This window comes from Pleurodeles waltl, chromosome 3_1 (assembly GCF_031143425.1).
Source record: "Pleurodeles waltl isolate 20211129_DDA chromosome 3_1, aPleWal1.hap1.20221129, whole genome shotgun sequence".
NCBI classification, from domain to species: domain Eukaryota; kingdom Metazoa; phylum Chordata; class Amphibia; order Caudata; family Salamandridae; genus Pleurodeles; species Pleurodeles waltl.
In genome coordinates this window covers 605,459,710-605,481,972 of record NC_090440.1, presented here as the reverse complement: position 1 = coordinate 605,481,972, position 22,263 = coordinate 605,459,710, and the positions used below count along the sequence as shown (strand labels likewise).

At 42.8% G+C, this 22,263-nt stretch overlaps 1 protein-coding gene across 1 annotated transcript in view; it reads right to left on the bottom strand.

Moving 5' to 3' along the window:
* Nucleotides 1–22,263, bottom strand: part of CHKA (choline kinase alpha) — a 288,141-nt gene that overhangs the window by 174,866 nt on the left and 91,012 nt on the right. The window contains exons 7-8 of the mRNA XM_069223051.1: nt 15,498–15,556; nt 7,619–7,706 (exon numbers count right to left, since the gene is read on the bottom strand). Coding sequence (XP_069079152.1) covers nt 7,619–7,706; nt 15,498–15,556 — 147 coding nt within the window. The remainder of the gene's footprint in view (nt 1–7,618; nt 7,707–15,497; nt 15,557–22,263) is intronic.

The following is a 22,263-nucleotide window of genomic DNA, read 5'->3' as shown; positions in this document are numbered from 1 at the left end:
AATCTGTTGCCAAGATTGGTAGAATTGGCTTAGTCTTCCCCCCACTGGTGTTGAGTGAAGGGGTTGCGTGACTTGAAAGTCACTGTTTAGGTGGAGGTGTTTTTGGAGTCTGGAATCTTCCCCTACTCCTTGGGAATTGACCCCCCCCGATATCCCCTGAAACCTCCCCTTTGGAAGGAACCCTGATATGGTGTGGTTCTTGTTTGTTGGCTGGTGGTGTCTGTGGGTTGGCCACGAAACCCCCCTCTAAATGGAGTTTTTCTGAAAGAGCCTCTGCTCTGCGGGGAGTAGAGTGCGCCCATGGCCTTGGCCGTGTCTGTGTCCTTTTTAAGTTTTTCAATGGCTGTATCCACTTCAGAGCCAAAAAGTTGTTTCTCGTTGAAGGGCATATTAAGGACAGCCTGCTGGATTTCAGGTTTGAAGCCTGAAGTGCGTAGCCAAGCGTGTCTCCTTATGGTGACAGCAGTGTTGACTGTTCTTGCTGCAGTATCGGCTGCGTCTAGTGAAGAGCGGATTTGATTGTTTGAGATCGTTTGTCCCTCTTCCACTATTTGCTGCGCCCTTTTTTGGTATTCCTGGGGAAGATGGTCTACGAGAAGTTGCATCTCGTCCCAGTGTGCTCGGTCATATCTGGCCAGCAGCGCTTGTGAATTTGCGATGCGCCACTGGTTGGCTGCCTGTGATGCTACTCTTTTCCCTGCCGCATCAAATTTTCGGCTTTCTTTGTCCGGAGGTGGGGCGTCGCCAGATGTATGGGAATTTGCTCTTTTGCGAGCTGCCCATACTACCACGGAGTCAGGTGGTAACTGCGAAGTAATAAACACTGGGTCTGTGGGTGGTGGTTTGTATTTCTTATCCACCCTTGGGGTGATGGCTCTTGATTTTACGGGCTCTTCAAAAATTTGTTTTGCGTGCCGTAACATCCCTGGTAGCATTGGGAGACATTGATATTGGCTGTGTGTAGCCGAGAGGGTGTTAAATAAAAAATCATCCTCTATAGGATCGGAATGCAGTTGGACATTGTGGAATTCTGCTGCCCTAGCCACCAGGTGCGAGTATGAGGTACTGTCCTCTGGCGGTGACGGCTTTGTGGGGTATGACTCGGGATCATTGTCCGGCACTGGGGTGTCATACAGGTCCCAAGCGTCTTGATCCTGATCGTCATGACTTATGGTAGTTTGCGCTGGTGAGTGCATTTGTGGCGGTGTTTGTGCCGGCGATGCCTGTGGTGGAGAGGGCGGAGGCGTGACTTTTTTAACCACTTTGGCTTGTGGTTGTGCGTCATCCTTTGGAAGTTCGATCCTTCTTTTCCTCATGATTGGGGGAAGGGTTGATATCTTCCCCGTGTCGTGCTGGATGTACAGTCTCTTTTGTGTGTAGTCCGATTCTACACTTTGGAGCTCTTGTCCAAATCTGTGCATTTGGCCACTTATTCCTTGTTCCTCTGAGTAGGATGAAGGTGTGGTATTTTTCGGCGCCGAGAGAGAATCTTTTTTCGGTTTCGGCACCGACAGAATTTTTGTTCCTTTCGGCATGGATTCTCGGTGCCGATGTTTTTCGGTGCCGGTATCTTGTTTTTGTCTCTCGGATCCGCTTTCTCGGCTCCGAGGTTGCTCCATGGCGGTCCCTCGACCGGAGTCGGGTGTCTTCGCTATGGGCGTGCCCTTTTTCGGCGCCTTCGACGGGTCGCCTGTTTTATGGGTCGAGCCATGGCCTGTTGGCAGTGGCGTCCCCTGGGCTTTCGGTTTGTCGATGGATTTACTTTGACGTCTTACTCACGGTTTGTTGCTGTTGTTCGACGTCGGAGTCTCCGGATTCTGATTCCGGAACCGAGAATGTTTCCTCTTCCTCGTCGAAACGTTGTTTTGTCGACGTGGACGCCATTTGTTGACGCCTGGCTCTTCGGTCCCGGAGTGTTTTTCTGGACCGGAAGGCTCGACAGGCTTCACAGGTATCCTCCTTGTGCTCGGGGGACAAGCACAAGTTACAGACCAAGTGCTGATCTGTATAAGGATACTTACTGTGACATTTTGGGCAGAAACGAAACGGGGTCCGTTCCATCGGCTTCGATGTCGCACGCGGTCGGGCCGACCAGGCCCCGGTGGGGGATCGAAACTACCCCAAAGTCTTCCGATGATCGGTGTCGATGTACCTAACTATCCCGATACCGAACGGAACAATACCGACGCTTTCTTCCGAGATTCTGACTAACTTTCCGAACCGAAACACGGAGCGAAAAGGAATACGTCCGAACCCGACAGCGGAAAAAAAACAATCTAAGATGGAGTCGACGCCCATGCGCAATGGAGCCGAAGAGGGAGGAGTCCTTCGGTCCCGCGACCAAAAAGACTTCTTCGAAGAAAAACAACTTGTAATACTCCGAGCCCAACACCAGGCAGCGGACTGTGCCACACATGTGTATCTGCAGCAACATATGCCATCGAACCGATATTTTCTTATATTGTAGGGAACCCAGTGATTTGGCAGTATCCTTGTCTGCTTTGATTGTCTGAAGGGCATTGTCAACATGTTTGCCAAAAAGGGCTTCCCCATCATAAGGAAGGTCCAGAATCTACGTTTGGGCTTCTGGTCAAAAGTTAGTGGCTTTAAGCCATCCCTGGCGCCGTGATACTGCTGATGCAGCCTGAAGCCTAAACCACATAGCAGCAATATCTAGCGTGCAGTCTATTTCTGAAGACAAGCTCTGCCCTTCTAGAAGAATTTTCCTAGCCTCTGCTTTATTATCTTCCAAAAGCTCATCTTAACCGTGATGTCCGATCATAGTTGCCTATCGTACCTGCCAAGGAGCACTAAGGAGTTTTGCTGCACGCATTACAAGACATGGAGGAGAATCGTTTCCCAATGTTATCAAGGCGCCTACTATTCTTATCCGGTGGCGCGGTCAGAGGTGCAGAAGGGTTCCTAGAACGTCTTTGTGCTGCCTGGGATATTATAGAATCCGGCTTTGGATGACCTGATAGGTAGGCAGGAACATCATCCGTTGCTTTGTACTTTTTATCCAGCTTAGGCAAGACCCCTGACACAGTAGCAGGGTTACGCATTGTTTTCAAACCCTGATTCCACACATGGTCTATTATTGGGACAGCTCTGATGACTTTCCTATGAGGTTCTTTAAAGCCATACAAGAAAATCTTGCTGGGTTGTGAGCATTTGTAATTCAAAGCGTGTGGCAGCTTTCTCCAATAGATTATATATGTGCTGATATCTACTCGAGGGGACTAGACAGAAGTTGGCCCCCGAGTGACAGGCGTCGGCAATATACAGTCGTTCCACTCATCCTGCATCGTAAGTACTTCCCCTTCATCCGATGAAGCATGGATTTGTGGATGCTGGGAGGAACATGTTGAGTGGCAGGTTGTACCTGCATATGTACTGACTGGAGTACTTGGTACTGAAGCCACAGGCTTGGGAATAACCGTAGGTTGTGGACTCAAGCGTTCCTTATAATCTGCTAGCATGGCTTGTATGTCAGATACCAGACTGGAGGGCAGACATACCAGTTCCTCCTGCTGCTGTTGAGGAGCGGGTCATAGTAGTGTTGGTCATAAGATGATTTCGAATTTTCTGGGCATTTCACATGTAATTTGGATGGACTTCTAGACACTCCATATACTCCGTCATCTGAGTCATCATCATCATTCAAAAGGCGTGATGGTAAAAGCCTTACCACCTTACTTGGGGATGTTATGGATGGCATTAGGTGAGTCTTGGATATTTCGCAAGTGGCATATGCTCCATCGACAGGTAAAGAGGCACTGAAGATGGTCTTTGCCTTTTTGTAGGCATTAGCTTGATCGTGAACAAAAGAAGAGTTGCTGTCGTCAACGAGAAGGTGGCCGTCGGCGTCAACGGGAGTATCGTCGACGAGGGCATCGGCGTGAGGTCTATACACAAGATCATCAACGGGAGAGTCGTAGACGACTAAGTCCTGGCGACGAGATGGGTCACCCAGTCGACTAGGATGAAAGCACCGATGAGGATCCTGAGGCCACTGCCGTCGACATTGAAATAGTGGCTATATCACTGATAGTTGTCAACGAGAACGTAGTCAACAGTGCCACCGATGGCGCGGAACCTGGCTTCTTGAATTTATGTTTTATTTTAAGAGGTGGCGTTGGAGGCTCAAAAAGAGTTTTCTTTTTGGGCTTTATGAGGGAACCTGACTCCCTCAGCATACCAGACTGCATTTTCATTGTAGGGCTGCACATTTTTGAAGAGCCCTCAGATGACTTTTTTTGGAGCCTTTTTATGAGGTTCATGAATATCTGAGCCTACATATTCCCTCTTAACAGGTGGCTTAGTGACAGACAGAAGATGAGGCACTGTCCTCATCAGAGGCTGGATGGCCGGATTTACCTTTTTGAAGCCACTAAAGACGACCCTCTCTGTCCTTTAAAGTCTTTGTAGAACTTTTCTACAGATCTTGCAGTCTTTGGTCTAGTGATTTAGGTATAAGCAGTATATGCAATCATGTGGGTCATCCACATATAATCCCTTTTTCAGATAGGTTGCACAGGATCTGAAAAGTCCCTTTTTTGGGGTCTGACATGGCAGCCAGTTTCAAGCACCAGAAGGAGATATAAACTCCTACGTCCCAGGGAAAGAGGTTCTGAAAGAATTTGAGCAGAGCTCAAAAGGAGATTCCTCAACATGACGTGCGGTGAAAATCTGAGGGAAGGCAGTTCCTCACAGGAGGCCTCTAGAGGGTGGTGCAGCCTGCTTGGTTGAGCTTTTGAGTTTGGGTCTTTTTTTTTTTTTTTTTTTTTACAAAATGACTGATATGTTACTTAACTAAAGGCCTAATGCATGTAATGTAGGTTTACATATCTTATCTTATGTACTGCACTGGGGACTCCCATCTCGACGACAGGTAAGTATTCAAGCATGTGAATCTATGAAAGTTCCAATACTGGAGTAATCGGGTATTCGTTCCACTCACTAGGAGTGGTTTCAGGTATTTCTCCCTCTTCTCTATATTCATCTGTGGATTGAGGGTCATCCTGAGGCATCTGTATGAAGGGGATGTTCGTATCTGGTCTGAGTGGTGTCCCTGGATGGCTAGAGAGGGGCCCGCAGTCCCGCTTGCAGGTCATACTGCTGCGTGGTCTGAGTTGCTGGTACTGAGGGTGGAAATCCTCTGTAGTAGTCCTGCAAAATGCTTTGGCGATCTGTCACTAAAGACCTTGGCATAGGGACAGAGGTGTCTGCATCCCTATATGCAGAATACGATGGATCTGGTTGGACTTTTGCTGAACAATAACTGTCCTGATACTGATCATCCCCACCCGGTTCCTGACATTTGACATTAAGTTGTGACTGACTGTTGGCCACACCAAACATTCCATCATCTTGAGAGGATCCGTTGTTATCTAATAGGTGTTTAGGAGGATACTGTAATACCTTACTTGGGGAGGTATGCATTAGTAGGACTGGAGAGGCTTTCTTTCCTACAGTTATGAAAGAGAGGGAGAAACCTTGACATTCCTGAAGTGTGCATCGTGAGATCAATTGTAGCTGTTTCTCTCATTGCTGTCAGTCGACAGATGTGTCGTCGACGAGCCGGTCGTCGATGGACATGTCCCTCATTGACCTCAATGGTTCTCGACGGGGCCTTCGATTTGGCTCTCATCGACTGGTCTGATGTTGATGCAGTCTTAGGTGGTTTGTCTCTCGTCGACTATTTCCTTGTCGGCGAATGCGTAGCTGATTGCTGAATAGTAGTTAACGGTGCCTTTTTGAAGATTTTAGCTGTGATTGTCGTCGAAGACGAGAGTGGCGATGACTTAACTATCATTGGGGACACTGCTGTGGTGAAGGTTGACGTTATCATTGTCGTTACTGTAGACGTCGACCGTATTGTTGTTGACTAGCCTTTTTTGTCAGTCCGAAGAGTATTTTTCAGTTTTTTTCCCCTCGGTAAACAAAGACAGAGAAGCACTTTTTGGAGGTGCTTTTTCCCCCAAGAGGTGTTGTAGGTTCCGAGTGAGCCTTTTTTAGGGCTTTTACCGGGTTTCTTACAATGATGAGACATAGCTTTCTTGGCCTTTTTGTTTCTCTAAAGAACGGTGTTTAGATTTGTTAAAAACTGCAGAAAGTTTTCCTTCACCTTTAGGCCTTTTTAGGGACTGAGAAGTCCGTGAGGAGGCTTCACTCTCGTCAGGGTATTCCATAGCCTTCTGCTTTTGTAGCCATAAAAAAAAGTCTACCCTCTGTCCTTCAGGGTTTTAGAATAAAGGTGCAACAAATCTTGCAATCTCTCACCTTATGGTCTGTATGTAGGCAGTAGATGCACTTCTTGTGGGCGTCATCGATATGAAGTCTTTCTCCCACAACTGTCACAATTTCTGAAAAGTCCTTTTTTTTTTTTAGTTTATTGGGACATCCTGTCCACTGGAAATCCAAGATATCTGAGATATTTTCCTGTCACAAAAAGAAGCTGAGCAGAGCTCAGGGAGACTCCCTTCACATGACGTGCAGTCAAAAATCTGAGGGAAACGTCCTCTGTTGGGAGTGTTCTAGAGGGTGCTGTCACCTGACTGGTTATACTTCAGATTTGTTTTTTTGGTTTTTTTTCTTTTTTTTATAAAAGAACATGGATAGGCTATAACAGTGCCTGTGCAGGCCATTGAGGCCTAGTGTAATACACTTACTGCGATGTATGTTTAAGGTTACAGTTGGACTCCCACCTCAACGGTGGAAATGATTCAAGCATATGAATCTATAAAAGATCCAATAGTGGTATAACTACAGTTTTTTTTTTGTTTTTTTTTAAACTGTTGATGCAATGAGGACTACTATGGCAGCAGTCATCGGTTTGGGGAGTGGATTATGCAAATAGCGTTTCTTTGCCTCCAGAACTGCAATACTGCAAGATACAACTGCTTCAGAATGCAGCAGCCAGGCTGGTATTGAAGAACCCTCGCAGATTACACAACTCTTCTGAAAGTACTCCACTGGTTACCATCAAAGCAGTGTTTTCAGTTTAAAATTTGCTGCTTAGTTTTTAAGCCTTTGCATGGGTTGGTCTTGGATTTCTTGAGCAATAAAGCGGTGACATACACTCTCAAGAGGGAACTCTGCTCATCTACAGCTAATCTCCTTGTGGTGCTGAGGTTCTGCAAATCAAGAGGTTGAGGTTGCAGGTTTTCGGTGGTAGCCCAAACTCCAATGAACTCCATCCCACTGCACATTCGATCCCTTAATAAAATAAAAACCTTCAGGAATGCTTTAAAAAATAAAAAAAACGTGGCTCTTTAAGAACATATTTGAATAGCACTCCAAAGGTTAGCCTCACATTCTACTATATTCATCTGTCAGTTAATGTTAGCGCCATGATAACCTTGGGTGATCAAGTGCTTTAAAAATAAACAATCCGTGACTCATGTAAAGAGCAACAAAATGGCAATATACTGCAACGTTCATCCAACTATTAAGATTGGGTTGGAATAGCTCCCTACTTCCAGGTTATCACGCCCAAACACGAAAGGTTTGGATAAGACCACATAAACAGCATTATTAGTTCAACAACAGGTGTTTGTTTGTGAAACAGTCATCTACAAAACTATATTGCAACAGTAGCTCTTAATAAAAACCATACCTATAATTGTAGCTGCTATATTCAAAGTCAATCAACATCAGTTTTTGTTTTGGTGAACTTTCCCGACCATCAAGCAGTAAAATGTTACCTGCAAGAATATTTAAACACGATAAATAAATGTTACAAAGGAGGGTTACACAAAACCAACAGCACTGTTTTCAGATGTTAAGGTGTCAGATACATATTAGAAAATGACTGTTACCTTCATGTTGAGGATTCGGCACTCCCAAGCTCTTTATCCCCTTACCAAGCTTGGAATCATGTGCATTTACAGAGCACCAAAAAAATCTTGAAAGGAAAGAAGTAGAATCCTCCCCTTTTAAGAATTCTCAATGGCACTACAGTGCATCTCATTCTGGGGGCTCATTGAAATAAAAAAAAGGTAGAAGTGAACCCTTTTGTTCCTTTTTTTGGACACGCTTTTAATAAGTTTTCAAATTCCTGAATCTAGTAGTCCAAAATGACAGGCTCAGCCTACTCCAGTGGAATCTGCTGAGATGAACCCAAACACTGAATTCTATGCCCATTATGCACCCATATGGCCCTTACTCCTCACACTATCTAGAGCCCGCATGTACTTTGTTATCCTCTGCCGTGCCAGGACATAGTCCTACCAGGTGTCTTCCATGTTGCCTCTGCTTCAAGATGGTTTTAGGTGCTAGAATGACTTGCTACCATCTGGTTCTTGAAGCGATCTGCTGCAATAGGGATCATAAAGACAGTGGGGGTGCTTTATGTCTTTGTCAGCATTAGATTCAAAGAGAATATCCAGTAAGCAGTAGATCCACATTATTTTGCTGAGCTTAGGCTGAAGCATAAGTGAGGTCAATACAGTATTTGTACTACACAGAATAGAGTGGGCTGTCATGTGACCTCCTCAAATCCTAGCTGGTTTAATAGCTGGGCACAGAACAGAATAGCTATTTTTGGCTAGTGCCAAGTGTGTGAAGTGAGACCTGTGAGGGATGTCAAATGAGGTGCAAATTACAACTGCAATTGCAAACCTGCACCATCAGCAAGGGATAGTAAAAGTATTATTTGCACAAGACACTGGAGGTAAAAAGATTTGGAAGCAACGGACAATCCTGCTTTGCTATAAATGACTGCAATTTGTGAACATTGGCTTTGCTGAGGTTGTTTTTTCTTAATTTCATTAACTGAAAGTGGTGTCAGATTGTGAGGAATATATCCCTCTGAAAAATTAAACTCCTGCGATCTGTCTCCATGGTAGGCTAATCAATCAGAATTTGCTCCAACTGCACTTTAGTGGGACAGTCTACTCTCACCCACACTTTCGGGCTGCAATAGGCTAAAGTTGTCAGTCATGTGACACTCAATACTCCAGACTGGTCTACCACTCCCCTAAACTCCTAAATCTCTGGTCTGCTCCCTCAGCATCCAGGTAAAGGGCAGAAACAGCTGAGGGCATAAGGGATAAGTGCAGAGAGGTCAAAGGAATCTTTCCTATTAATCCTGGAGTAAAAACACTGACAGTCTACACAACCCCTACCTTGATGGCCTCATCTTGTCCCTTTCACGTCCTGTCCACAGGTAGAGTTAACAAGCTACACTCACCAAAGCCCAAAGAACCCATTTTCACGTGTTGCTACGAATACAGGTTGTTCCTCTTTGAGGAACCTCCCCCCAAACATACAACTGGTTGTATAATAGCCAGTCCTATGAATTGCTCTTCTGCTGCTCTGTCGCAGACCTCCAGAGCATAGGCTACAATGGACTGTATAGTCCCCTTTCATAGGGGCTTTGCCTGAAGCTGCTGCACAATCTCTACAACTAACAAAATAAAAATGCCGATTGGAACATTTTGAAAATGCTGCAAGAGAAGCTATAATCAGGAGTCGGAGTATTCTCACTATCAGAAAAGGTAAGAAACAATCTAAAGTTTCTCTGAGGCAAAAATGGGAAGGCATCTTTTTGAATTTAGTTTTGTGTTGCCTTTTTAATTCTATTTCTCATATGAGTATTAGTGTCACCAGATGCTAACCTTTTCATACAGTTGAGATCTTGAAAGTTACTGGGATGCCTACCAGAAATGCTATGTACAAAACATCAGGACTGGGCATGATTAAGGCAGATCTGGGCAATCCACAGTAGAAGCAAATTCCTTACTTGCTAGATCTCATGTAAATGGAAGGCTGACCTTCTCAAACTCCTATTTAGTAAACCAAAATGTTGAGCGAACTTCAACACATTAAAAAGAAAATGATCATCATAATGGAAGCTTCTCTTCAGCAGTCAGCCGGGATGCAAGCAATTCACAACAGAAATGCCCATATAGTTCACCACACATTCTGGTTAATGACCAGAAGAGTTTCTAGCCACATTTAGCTGCATCAAATCACAAGTTTTCTACTCCAGATTTACAGGTAGAGTTAACAAGCTACATTCACCAAGGCCCAAAGCAAATATGTGTTGCTACTTCACAGCTCTTGGCCAAACTTGCCAGTTATCAAGTGCCTTACAGTACTGTGCCTATTTATAATACTCCTGTTTATATTATAAAACAAATCTTCAAAAACAGGTCCTCCGTAGGATTTGGCACAGATGAAGCCCACCTACGAAGTCCTTACCAACATGTGTTTGAAGCCCTTGCCTAGCCTTTTTATAATGAATTACAGGAGTCTTGCACATCTTGTTTTGTCTGCAAGACTTATTACAAGGAGTAATTTTCCTGGTATCCTGCAGACCCCTAGGCTTGCCTGCACCATGGTACCTCTTGAATGGTATCACAAAACACTGAGGTGCAGAGTTTGTGACAGAAGGAATCTTTTAAAGTCCATATACTTGTTCAGAGCAAGAGTTTGCACAAATTGCAATGGTGAAGAGGAGGATGGGGGCGAAAACTTCACATAAGTATGGCAACCATAACACAGGACCCAAATTATTTTCTGAAGTTCCTGGATGACCTGTTCTCCTTTAAGGCCAAACTTTCAAAGGGTGGTTCTTAAATAAAAACGGAATGTCCCCAAAGTGCCACTTTCCACAAGATTTTTAATGCCAAGCCATGTGGGAGCGATGTATATGTGACGAAAGGAGTGATACTGTTTTTTATTAGAAATAATTAGGCAAAGGCTACTATGGTAAACCAATTCTTAATTCAAATTTGAAATATTTATCTCAACCACTGGAAGACAGATTATGGACAAAGTCAAAGTACAGCTTTTGACATCCAAATTTCATCCTTTTTACAAGGTACATTTGTTCGCTGACAGTGAGTGGGTGCATGCTGGATCTGTGTCTATGCAAGAGAGACAGATTGAGTGGACTAGGGTGACCACAGCTTTTTAATTAAAAAAAATAAAGAAATTGGAACACTTCCAGTAAGCGGAGTTGCAAGAGGGTAAAGAACCGCGGCAAAAAAAAAAAAAAAAATGCAAACAGAAGGTTTTGGTCTTAGTGGACTTCCTAATATAAAAAGGTTCCCTGACCAGTAAGCCCTCCAATGAACTCCTCCAAATACACACATTGCATAACTCATCGTACATTGCTATTGCATAACTCAGTACACTGCTGACCACCTAGTTCTCAGACTACATACCACATAATGCACTGTTCAGACTGCAATGTTAATGTTCTATTAAAAAATAACTTGAACACTGTCACCCAGAGGTGTCAAGGCTCAGTGCAAGCAAATCAGGGGGCCTAATTATACACAAAACGTCACTATTTGGGTATCTAATCTGTGTTCAATCCTCTGAATAGCCAAATGACTGCATTCAAATCTCAATGAACAGCATTCCATTTCCTTGTCACAGATGTACATGTTTAAATAAATAAATAATGCCAATTAAAATTCCAAGGTTTTTGATGGAAGAAATGGGGGAATGGTGGGACCTCAAACGGGAAGACCACTCACTAGTACACCACACAGAGGATCCAAGGGACCCCATAAGATCAGAATTTCCAGCTTTTAGGAACTGAGCTTGAGCTCATTAATTGGCATACATGGTGCTACTGTGAACAAACAGGATTTAAAACTTTAATCCAGATGACTATGAGTGTCATTGGCATAATAAGTCAAAGAAGAATCACACTCCCCATACAACCCCCCCCCCCCCCCCCAAAAAAAAAGAAAATGCCAGTGTGGTGACATATATTCGTGTTAGACTTCATGACAACCCACATGGAATGCCTTAATTCACTGGATGGGAAGCTTAACAAAATGAAGTGAATTGAACTCCTTGATATGTCAGTTAAGTAGGAACGGATGCTTGCTTGATGAAATGTTAGCGTAACATCAAGGGAGAATGGTTTTGAAGGTGCAGATAGATCTAATAAGGTACAAAAAACTGTCACATTCACCCACCATCCATCAAAGCTCAGTGACAAACAAAAGTGCTGTTTCAGTGCCATGTCATTGTCTAACTCCAGATTGAACGTGGTCCAAAAGATCATTTAGCCAACATTTGGGATTTGACAGTTCAGATGACATTCCAGCGTAATGGTATACTCGCTGGAATAGCTATAACCAAATCTGGCGCCTAAACGTTATGATGTCAGGGTTCTCTTAAAAATGTATGAATATTGTGGTTCAAAAGAAAACTTTCAATTTCAATGCTATGCTTTGCTAAGGAGATCACATTCAAAAGAGTTAGTATCTAGCCTAACATTTTTCTGGCCACAAAAAGGATTTAATGTACCTGGAATATGAGAATATAAGCTCAATGTTCTGTCCTGCATGTGTTCCAACTACAGTCTTTTACACAGACCTATTCCCTAACACTCTTACTCCGTTGAAACAAGCACTTCATAAAACAAGAGATGTAGGCTGTAATAGAATCAATTAGCAAATGAGGTTAATTTATGTGCAGAATGGTAAAACTCTTTAGTAATAGTGTGCAAGACTTTTACTACAGCTTAACTACACAGCACCCAACCCCTTTACACAGACTCAGTGTGCGTAGTCTGTCATGAAGGTACTGCATTAAATCACATCCTCAAATAGTTAACCCTCAAGGCCTAAACAAACAAAATGACTTTACACTGACCAGGTCTCTAATAATATATTTGTTAGGAGTATAGTATTCGTTTGCTGCTCTGTTTTCTTAACGTTTTAACATTATTGCATTAAGTGGGGCTCAGAAGACTAAAGCACCAACTGCAGTGATCTGTGCATCATAGGTTCAAATTCCAATGGGCTGACTCAGTCTTTCACAGTTCAAAGGTTGATAAAATGAGAGCCATTTAACTGGGGAATAACAAACATATTTGTCAAAAGAGAACTGTTGGAGATGTCACTTTCTGCAGGTCATCCCCAAATTTTTTCCTTCCTCTACATTTTCCGACCTAAATTTTGCCAGCTTTAGGACTCTGTGCTCTTTACCACTGCTGACCACTGCTTAAGTGCTTGTGCTCACTCACCCACATCATGATAACACTGGCCTAACCGAAATTGGCAAATTTAATTTACTTATAAGTCCCTAATAAAATGCACTATGTGCGCCCTAGACCTCTAAATTAAATGCTACGTGTGGGCCTGCAGCACTGATTTTACCAACACTTAAGTAGCCCTCCAACATCTTAAGTCTGCCACTGCAGAGCCTGTGTGTGCAGGTTTACACTGACATTTCGATCTGGCAAAATAACCCTTTTGCCAGGGCCAAATCTTCTCTTTATACATATAAGTCACCCCTAAGGTCGGCCCTGAGCAACCCAGACAGCAGGGATGAATGTACTTGAAAGGCAGGGCATTAACTTTTTTAGTTACACATGCCCTGTTAGTGGAAAAACTCCAAAAGTCGTTTTTCACTATAGCAAGGCCTGTATCTCCCATAGGATAACATTGGGTTTACCTTATTACATCCTAAAAGGATAATTCCCATTCTGAGAGAGATGTTTGTCAAGTTTAGTGTCTCTGGGCTCACAATTTAAAATCACAATTCATGGTGAAGTCCAATGTAAACTGCACTTCTGAAAATGACACTTTTAGAAAGTTGGCATTTTCTTGCTTTAGCTATTTGGTGCCTGCTGCTTATCTCCAATACATGTCTGGAGTGGGGCAACAGCCTTTAGACAGCCACACACAAATGGAACTTCGATGTGGATGATGGGCCATCCACAGCCTGACAGGCCACCCTGGGTAGGATGGGAGGGAGAGGCTGACACTTTAATACATAGTGCCCTTGCCCCACACAAAGGGCTGCATGATCTGCACGAGCCACTGCAAGTTTCTCTTTGCACAGCAAGTATCGACGCTCACGACCACAAGGCTCCAGACCACCAGTCTGACTTTCCCGGTCCATGGACCACCAGCAGCAATGCTCTCCTTGCGAACTTCCTCATGAACTGGACTCTTGGCCCAATTCTTGAGAAGGTAAAATTTCAGCTGGACTTATCTGGGACTGTATCCGACCCACAATAGTTTGCGGCTGGCCTGAACGTTCCGCTTTCAGCTGGTCTATAATTACCAGATATCGATTTATGCTTCTAAGCACTATATTGCATTTAATCTTTAAATATTCATATCTTGACTACTTACTGGATTTTTGTCATTTTGTTCTTGTTTTGTTCATACAAGAAAGCTTTTTTTCTAACCAAGTGTGATGTCTTGCCTTTTTGCGTGATTTTTTCACTGTTTTACTGTTTGAAATGATGCACAAATACTTTACACATTGCCTCGTAAATTAAGCCCGAATGCTCTGATCCAAACTACCAGAGGGTGAGCACAGGTTAATTTATGGTGTGTATTTGACTTACCCTGCCTAGAACTGTGGTTCCTGCTTGGGCAGGGTGCATACCTTTGTTCTAGTTAGAAACTAGATTTCTGTTTGGCTCTCTGCTTAAGGCAAATGCATACTGTACAAAGTACAAATACAACTCTGTTTAAACCCTACTTAATTTTCATTACATACAGCAGTGTAGTGCCAGTCAGACACCAGGTGATAACTGAATCTGGCCTAACTGCATCAGCAAGACTTTTTAGGGGATCCGGACTTAAGACGGTTCCCCACTCTATTAGTCCTTCAGGGACATGTTTTTTTAGAAGCAAATCTGTTGTGTAACTACACACACTAGTGGCATTTTATATGGGATCCAGATACAAAGGACTATTCCTCTGTTCAGCTAAAATCCAGATGGCACTGCCATCACAAGATAAATTCCCCCCCAAAGACAGCTCACACTTCAGAGGTGACCCTAATAGATTATGGCAATGCTGCCAACGTGCCCCATGTCATGTTTGACACTTTCAAGCCAGTCTAAGCTTTTTAGCCAGCAATCACTGCTTTGACATTTAAATTTTTGCTGTTTTTCTTTTCACATGTGAGGTAATTTATCTCAGCAAGAAATAAGAAGCAAGAAATGACTACGAGTTTAGTACCTGATGGGCCACTAAGAAGAGTTTGAATCACTGCTCCCCAGCCCTATCACGTGTCGCGTCAAGGGGACACAGTCATACATGTAACGAAATATAAATTAGGTTATTTCCAAGACAAGTATTGACTAAGTAAACATAAGAATTGCTAAGATTATATGCAAATGGCAACTATGAACATGATATTTCTATTCTTGGACATATGGAGTGTTTTGAATACTTGCCAGCACAAGCAAAGGCACAGTAATGTTAGAATCAACATACGGATAACCAGCTTAGAAAGGTTACTAAAATCTAAAGGGATGCTGGGGCTGGCAAATACATTTTTCATACATATGCAGATAACGCTTATGATTAAAAATAAAGCGAACGTTATTGCAAACATTTATTGTAATTTGAATCAATTACGCTATACTTAAAACATTGTACAATTAAGGATACAGTTGTGCTGTCTGGTTAATTTTTCAGGGAACAAGGTGCATTATCTAAAGTGCAAACATTTTTGTCATGTAGCCTCCCCACTATCTAATGGAATTTCGAGGTGCTCACCTTCCTGGCAGTCATTGTGACAGAACACGACGGGTGAAACAGTAGCTGCCAGCAGGGATCTGAAACACAGGAAGAAAATTGCAACTTTAGGGAAGAGTGAAAGTCATGTCATTATCTGAATAGTTAATTAGGAAGCCTCTTAAAGAAGTTGGAACAAGGTACTGAACCTGCATCGATAATTCCACGGTTCCACACTGTTTTGTACAATGTCTAATAAACATCCGTTTAAAAACACAAGTTGACTGTGTAATCCTCAGAGGCAGAATTTACTAGCATGCAGGCAAGTGACTGAGTTTGTAAGAGTGTGTAAACGGATTCCAGGTCAAGGCTAAGAACATGGTCTTTATCAATATCTAGATACTTTTAGTCTTATCTCTTCCTGCTTCCAAAACAGTTGTGAATTGCCTGCAAACACAGCAGAATCCTAAAGACTTTTTTAAAAGCATAGCCGTCTGAAAAAATGTTTGAGGGGCCAAGAGTATTATGTTATTGCTCTAGGCAAGACTAAAGCATAGCATATGCTGAAACCATAATCAAGTAGTTACTATATCAAGATGAAGCTCAAACTGTTCCAGTGCAAATTAACTAATTGTTTTTAAATCAGTGAATAAAGCCCACATTAGAGTCTGATCCACAGCAGTTGAAGGTTGTGCAATAGTGTACCAAATGCCATTTCACTACTTTGTTCAAGGAGAACGTAATAAGGGGTGTTGAATTATGGTGAGAATGCGTTCATTTCAATTGGTAAGGACTCTTATATCTGTATTGAAGTCTTAACACCAATGCCTAACCCCTTAGCTGCTGGGTCTCGCCATTTTTTGGCTATTTGGGGTAGTTCACACTCAAGCCTTCATAACTTTGTCCACATAAGCTATCCACGCCAAAGTTCGTCTTTTTTCACCCCCAACATCCTAGGGATTCTAAAGGTACCCCAGAGTGTGTGGGTCCCCCTGAAGGAGACCAAGAAATTAGCCAAAATACAGCAAAAATTGCATTAAAAAAAGAAGAAAAAAAAATGGGAATAGGGCTGCAGAAGAAGGCTTGTGGGTTTTTTCCCCCTGAAAATGGCATCAAGGGGTTTGGGGTGTTGAAATCATCTTCCCAGCTTTCAGGAACAGGCAGACCTTAATTAGAAAACCACATTTTTCAACACAATTTTGGCATTTTACTGGGAACTACCCCATTTTTACTATTTTTTGTGCTTTTAGCCTCCTTCCAATTAGTGACAAATGTCTGTGAAATCAATGCTGGATCTCGGAAAGCTAAACATTTCAGAAAAGTAGACATTATGAATTCAGCAAGGGGTCATTTGAGTAGATCCTACAAGGTTTTCCTACAATAAAGAACAGCTGAAATAAAATACTGAAATTGAGGTAAAAAAATCTGCAATTTTTCTCCATGTTTTACTCTAACTTTTTCCTGCGATGTCTACCCTGTTACCTCTGCTGGACTTCTGGTTGCGGGGATTTATAAGGCTTGTCGGTTCATCAAGAACCCTAGGTACCCAGAGCCAATTAATGAGCTGCACCTTGCAATAGGTTTTCATTCTATACCGGTGTTGAGAAGCAGTGGTTATTTGCACATCTATAAAATCTGAAGTGCCCATGCTAGCATGTGAATTACAGGTCATTTCTCAAATAGATGTATTTTTTAGACACTGTCTTACATATGGAAGTAAAGAATGTAGAGAAAGACAAGGAGCAATAACACTTGTTCTGCTATTCTATGTTCCTCCAAGTCTCCCAATAAAAATGGTACCTCACTTGCGTGGGTAGGCCTAGTGCCCGCAACAGAAATAGATCACACAACTGTCAATGTAGGTCCTAAATGAGGACAACTGTTGACCCTGGGGTGATCCATTCCTGATGCAGGACCTAGGTACAGGCACTCTCGTGGGGTAGCGTTTTTATCTGGACAGGTGGGAATATCCTGGGTGGTAGGAATTTTGTGGATCCCAGCATATTCCTGTAGTTTGTGTGACAAATGCAAGAACAAACAAATTGAGTTTTTATTCAACATTTCAGCTGTGCAGGGTATTCTGGGTAAGAAAACTATGGGGAATCCACACAAGTCACACCTATGTGGACTCCCCAGGATGTGTAGTTTCCAGAAATGTCTGGGTTTGGTATGTTTCTCTGTATGGCCGCCAAGCCCAGGACCAAAAACGCAGGTGCCTGTCTTACAAAACTAGTTTGTTTTGTGATAGATAATTTTGATGTCTACACAATACGATTTGGGTGGTGGAATTTGGGGCTGAACTAAATTGGGGCGCTCCCAAGAGAGCACTGCACCCGCTCTCTGGGTTGGGCTAACCCGCTATTGTCCTGTGCTTGCGAAGGGACAACAGGACTGCCCTCATCACCTCTCTCATAATCACTGGAAGGGGAGTTATCAAATGGGACTCCCTGCGGCAGAAAAAATCACTCCGAGTCTGAGCCATTGTCCTATCCCTCAGATGTAGTCTCAGTATCTGCTGTCAGTCTCTGATCCTACGTCAGCTGTCCTTAATAACCCAAGTTAGGGCTTGAGCAGCAGCAGTCAGCCATCGAGATGCCATCTCTGCTACTGGCTAAACTGTCGTTCTAAAACACTGGCCTATGTAGACAGTCACAAAATTGCTGGTGGGTGTGTGATACCTGCAACAGTAGAGGTCAACTTACCTTCGCTTCTTCCCTCAATCAGCATGGTCTCTCAAGACACTCAAAACCCAAACAGGCACGAATATATCACCTTGTCACATACCAATTGTCACAGTCCAACAATCATTATTGGTTCTCCCACTCCCATTACCTCCTCCTCTGATTCCCTCACTACCAGCCAGCAAAAATGCATTTCATCTCTCCATAGCCCCCTAACACATATATTTCATTTGTATTATAGCAGGTAATGGCTGGCTTTACTAATACACTCAGTTATTCACATATAATACAGTTTTGATCCTTTCAGTAGGCATATAAACCTTCTGCATCAAAACTGCCACTAGACAAAAGTCAGATCTTTTTTAGCATAAACAAATCACAAATTACTTGACTTTTTTATTGCTGCCTAAAAGCTACAGTTGAGACGCTTCAGTTGAAGTATGTGCATTGCTTTTAAAACGCAAGAGAACTATATAGCTATCTATATATGGAAAATGTCACTTACCCAGTGTACATCTGTTCGTGGCATTAGTTGCTGCAAATTCACATGCTGTGCACATCCCGCCATCTGGTGTTGGGCTCGGAGTGTTACAAGTTGTTTTTCTTCGAAGAAGTCTTTTCGAGTCACAAGACCGAGGGACTCCTCCCATTTAGGCTCCATTGCGCATGGGCGTCGACTCCATCTTAGATTGTTTTCCCCCGCAGAGGGTGAGGTGGGAGTTGTGTATGCTAGTAATAGTGCCCATGCAATGGAGTAATGTACATAATGTAGTTTAAAGTAATATAATTTCAAATTTACAAATTTACAAATGTTCAAGATCAACTTCTTAACGGCTACAGGCTTCCGGGGAGGCGGGTGGGCGCATGTGAATCTGCAGCAACTAATGCCACGAACAGATGTACACTGGGTAAGTGACATTTTCCGTTCGATGGCATGTGTAGCTGCAGATACACATGCTGTGCATAGACTAGTAAGCAGTTATCTCCCCAAAAGCAGTGGTTCAGCCTGTAGGAGTTGAAGTTGTTTGAAACAATGTTCGTAGTACTGCTTGACCTACTGTGGCTTGTTGTGCCGTTAACACATCTACACAGTAGTGTTTGGTAAATGTATGAGGCGTAGACCATGTAGCTGCCTTACATATTTCGGTCATTGGAATGTTTCCTAGAAAGGCCATGGTAGCACCTTTCTTTCTGGTTGAGTGTGCCTTTGGTGTAATAGGCAGCTCTCTCTTTGCTTTAAGATAGCAGGTTTGAATACACTTAACTATCCATCTAGCAATGCCTTGTTTAGAAATTGGATTACCTGTATGAGGTTTTTGGAAAGCAACAAATAATTGTTTTGTTTTTCGAATTAGTTTTGTTCTGTCAATGTAGTACATTAACGCTCTTTTGATGTCTAATGTATGTAGTGCTCTTTGAGCTACAGAGTCCGGCTGTGGGAAGAACACTGGTAATTCTACTGTTTGATTCAAGTGGAACGGTGATATAACTTTTGGTAAAATTTTGGGATTTGTCCGTAGAACTACTTTATGCTTGTGTATTTGAATAAATGGTTCTTGTATGGTAAATGCTTGAATTTCACTCACTCTTCTTAGAGATGTGATGGCAATTAAAAATGCAACTTTCCATGTTAAGTATTGCATTTCACATGAGTGCATGGGCTCAAAAGGTGGACCCGTGAGTCGTGTTAAGACAATGTTGAGGTTCCATGAAGGAACTGGTGGTGTTCTTGGTGGTATAATTCTCTTTAGTCCTTCCATAAACGCTTTTATGACTGGTATCCTAAATAGTGAGGTTGAGTGCGTAATTTGCAGGTAAACTGAAATTGCGGTAAGATGTATCTTTATGGAAGAGAAAGCTAGCTTTGACTTTTGCAAATGTAGTAAGTAACTTACGATGTCTTTGGCAGATGCGTGTAAGGGTTGAATTTGATTATTATGGCAGTAATAAACAAATCTTTTCCACTTATTTGCATAGCAATGTCTAGTGGTAGGTTTTCTAGCTTGTTTTATGACCTCCATACATTCCTGTGTAAGGTCTAAGTGTCCGAATTCTAGGACTTCAGGAGCCAAATTGCTAGATTCAGTGATGCTGGATATGGATGGCTGATCTGTTGTTTGTGTTAACAGATCTGGTCTGTTTGGTAGATTGACATGAGGCACTACAGAGAGGTCTAGTAGTGTTGTGTACCAAGGTTGTCTTGCCCATGTTGGCGCTATTAGTATGAGTTTGAGTTTGTTTTGACTCAATTTGTTTACCAGATATGGAAGGAGTGGGAGAGGGGGAAAAGCGTAAGCAAATATCCCTGACCAGCTCATTCATAACGCATTGCCCTGAGACTGATCTTGTGGGTACCTGAATGCGAAGTTTTGGCATTTTGCGTTTTCCTTTGTTGCAAATAGATCTATTTGTTGTTCCCCAATTCTGGAAGTATTTGTTTAGTATTTGGGGGTGAATCTCCCATTCGTGGATCTGTTGGTGATCCAGAGAGAGATTGTCTGCTAACTGGTTCTGAATTCCTGGAATAAATTGTGCTATCAGGCGAATGTGGTTGTGAATCGCCCAATGCCATATTTTTTGTGTTAGGAGACACAACTGTGTTGAGTGTGTCCCTCCCTGTTTGTTTAGGTAATACATTGTTGTCATGTTGTCTGTTTTGACAAGAATGTGTTTGTGGGTTATTATGGGTTGAAATGCTTTTAACGCTAGAAATACTGCCAATAGTTCTAAGTGATTTATGTGAAACTGTTTTTGCTGAGTGTCCCATTGTCCTTGGATGCTGTGTTGATTGAGGTGTGCTCCCCACCCTATCATGGAGGCATCTGTTATTACATATTGTGGCACTGGGTCCTGGAAAGGCCGCCCTTGGTTTAAATTTATACTGTTCCACCATTGAAGCGAGGTGTATGTTTGGCGGTCTATCAACACCAGATCTAGAAGTTGACCCTGTGCTTGTGACCACTGTGATGCTAGGCACTGTTGTAAGGGCCGCATGTGCAAACTTGCGTTCGGGACAATGGCTATGCATGAGGACATCATGCCTAGTAGTTTCATCACCATTTTGACTTGTATCTTTTGTTTTGGATACATGGTCTTTATTACATTGTGAAATGCTTGAACCCTTTGTGGGCTTGGAGTGGCAATCCCTTTTGCTGTGTTGATTGTCGCCCCTAAGTATTGCTGTGTTTGACACGGCAGAAGGTGTGACTTTGTGTAGTTGATTGAGAAACTTAGATTGTGGAGGATTTCTATGACGTACCTTGTGTGTTGTGAACACCGTTTTAGCGTGTTGGTTTTGATTAACCAATCGTCTTGGTACGGGAACACATGTATTTGCTGCCTTCTGATATGTGCAGCTACTACTGCTAGGCATTTTGTAAAAACTCTTGCCGCAGTTGTTATTCCGAATGGCAACACCTTGAACTGGTAATGTACCCCTTGGAATACAAACCTTAGGTACTCTGTGTGAAGGATGTATCGGTATATGGAAATATGCATCCTTTAGGTCGAGTGTTGTCATGTGGTCTTGTTTTTTGAGCAGTGGGATTACGTCCTGTAATGTCACCATGTGAAAGTGATCTGATTTGATGTATGTATTTAATGTTTTGAGATCTAGTATAGGTCTCAGACTCTTGTCTTTTTTGGGTATGAGAAAGTACAGAGCGTAAACTCCTGTCCCTTTCTGTTGGTTTGGTACTAATTCTATTGCTTCTTTTTGTAGCAATGCCTGAACTTCTAGTCCTAGAAGATCTATATGTTGTTTTGACATAGTGTGTTTTCGGTAGGACGTTTGGGGGGAATTTTAGAAATTCTATGCAATAACCATGCTGGATAATTGCTAGGACCCAAGTGTCTGTTGTTATTTCCTCCCAATGTTTGTAAAACTTGGTTAGTCTCCCCCGCACAGATGTTATGTGTTGGGGATGTGTGACTTGGAAGTCACTGCTTGTTTTGAGGAGTTTTGGGACTTTGGAACTTTCCTCTATTCTTTTGGAATTGTCCCCCTTTATATTGTCCCCGAAAACTTCCCCGCTGATACTGGCTCTGGTAAGTGGGTCTTGTTTGTGAGGTTGTGGGTTCTGTGCTTTGTCCTCGAAACCCCCCTCTAAACTGTGTTTTTCTAAATG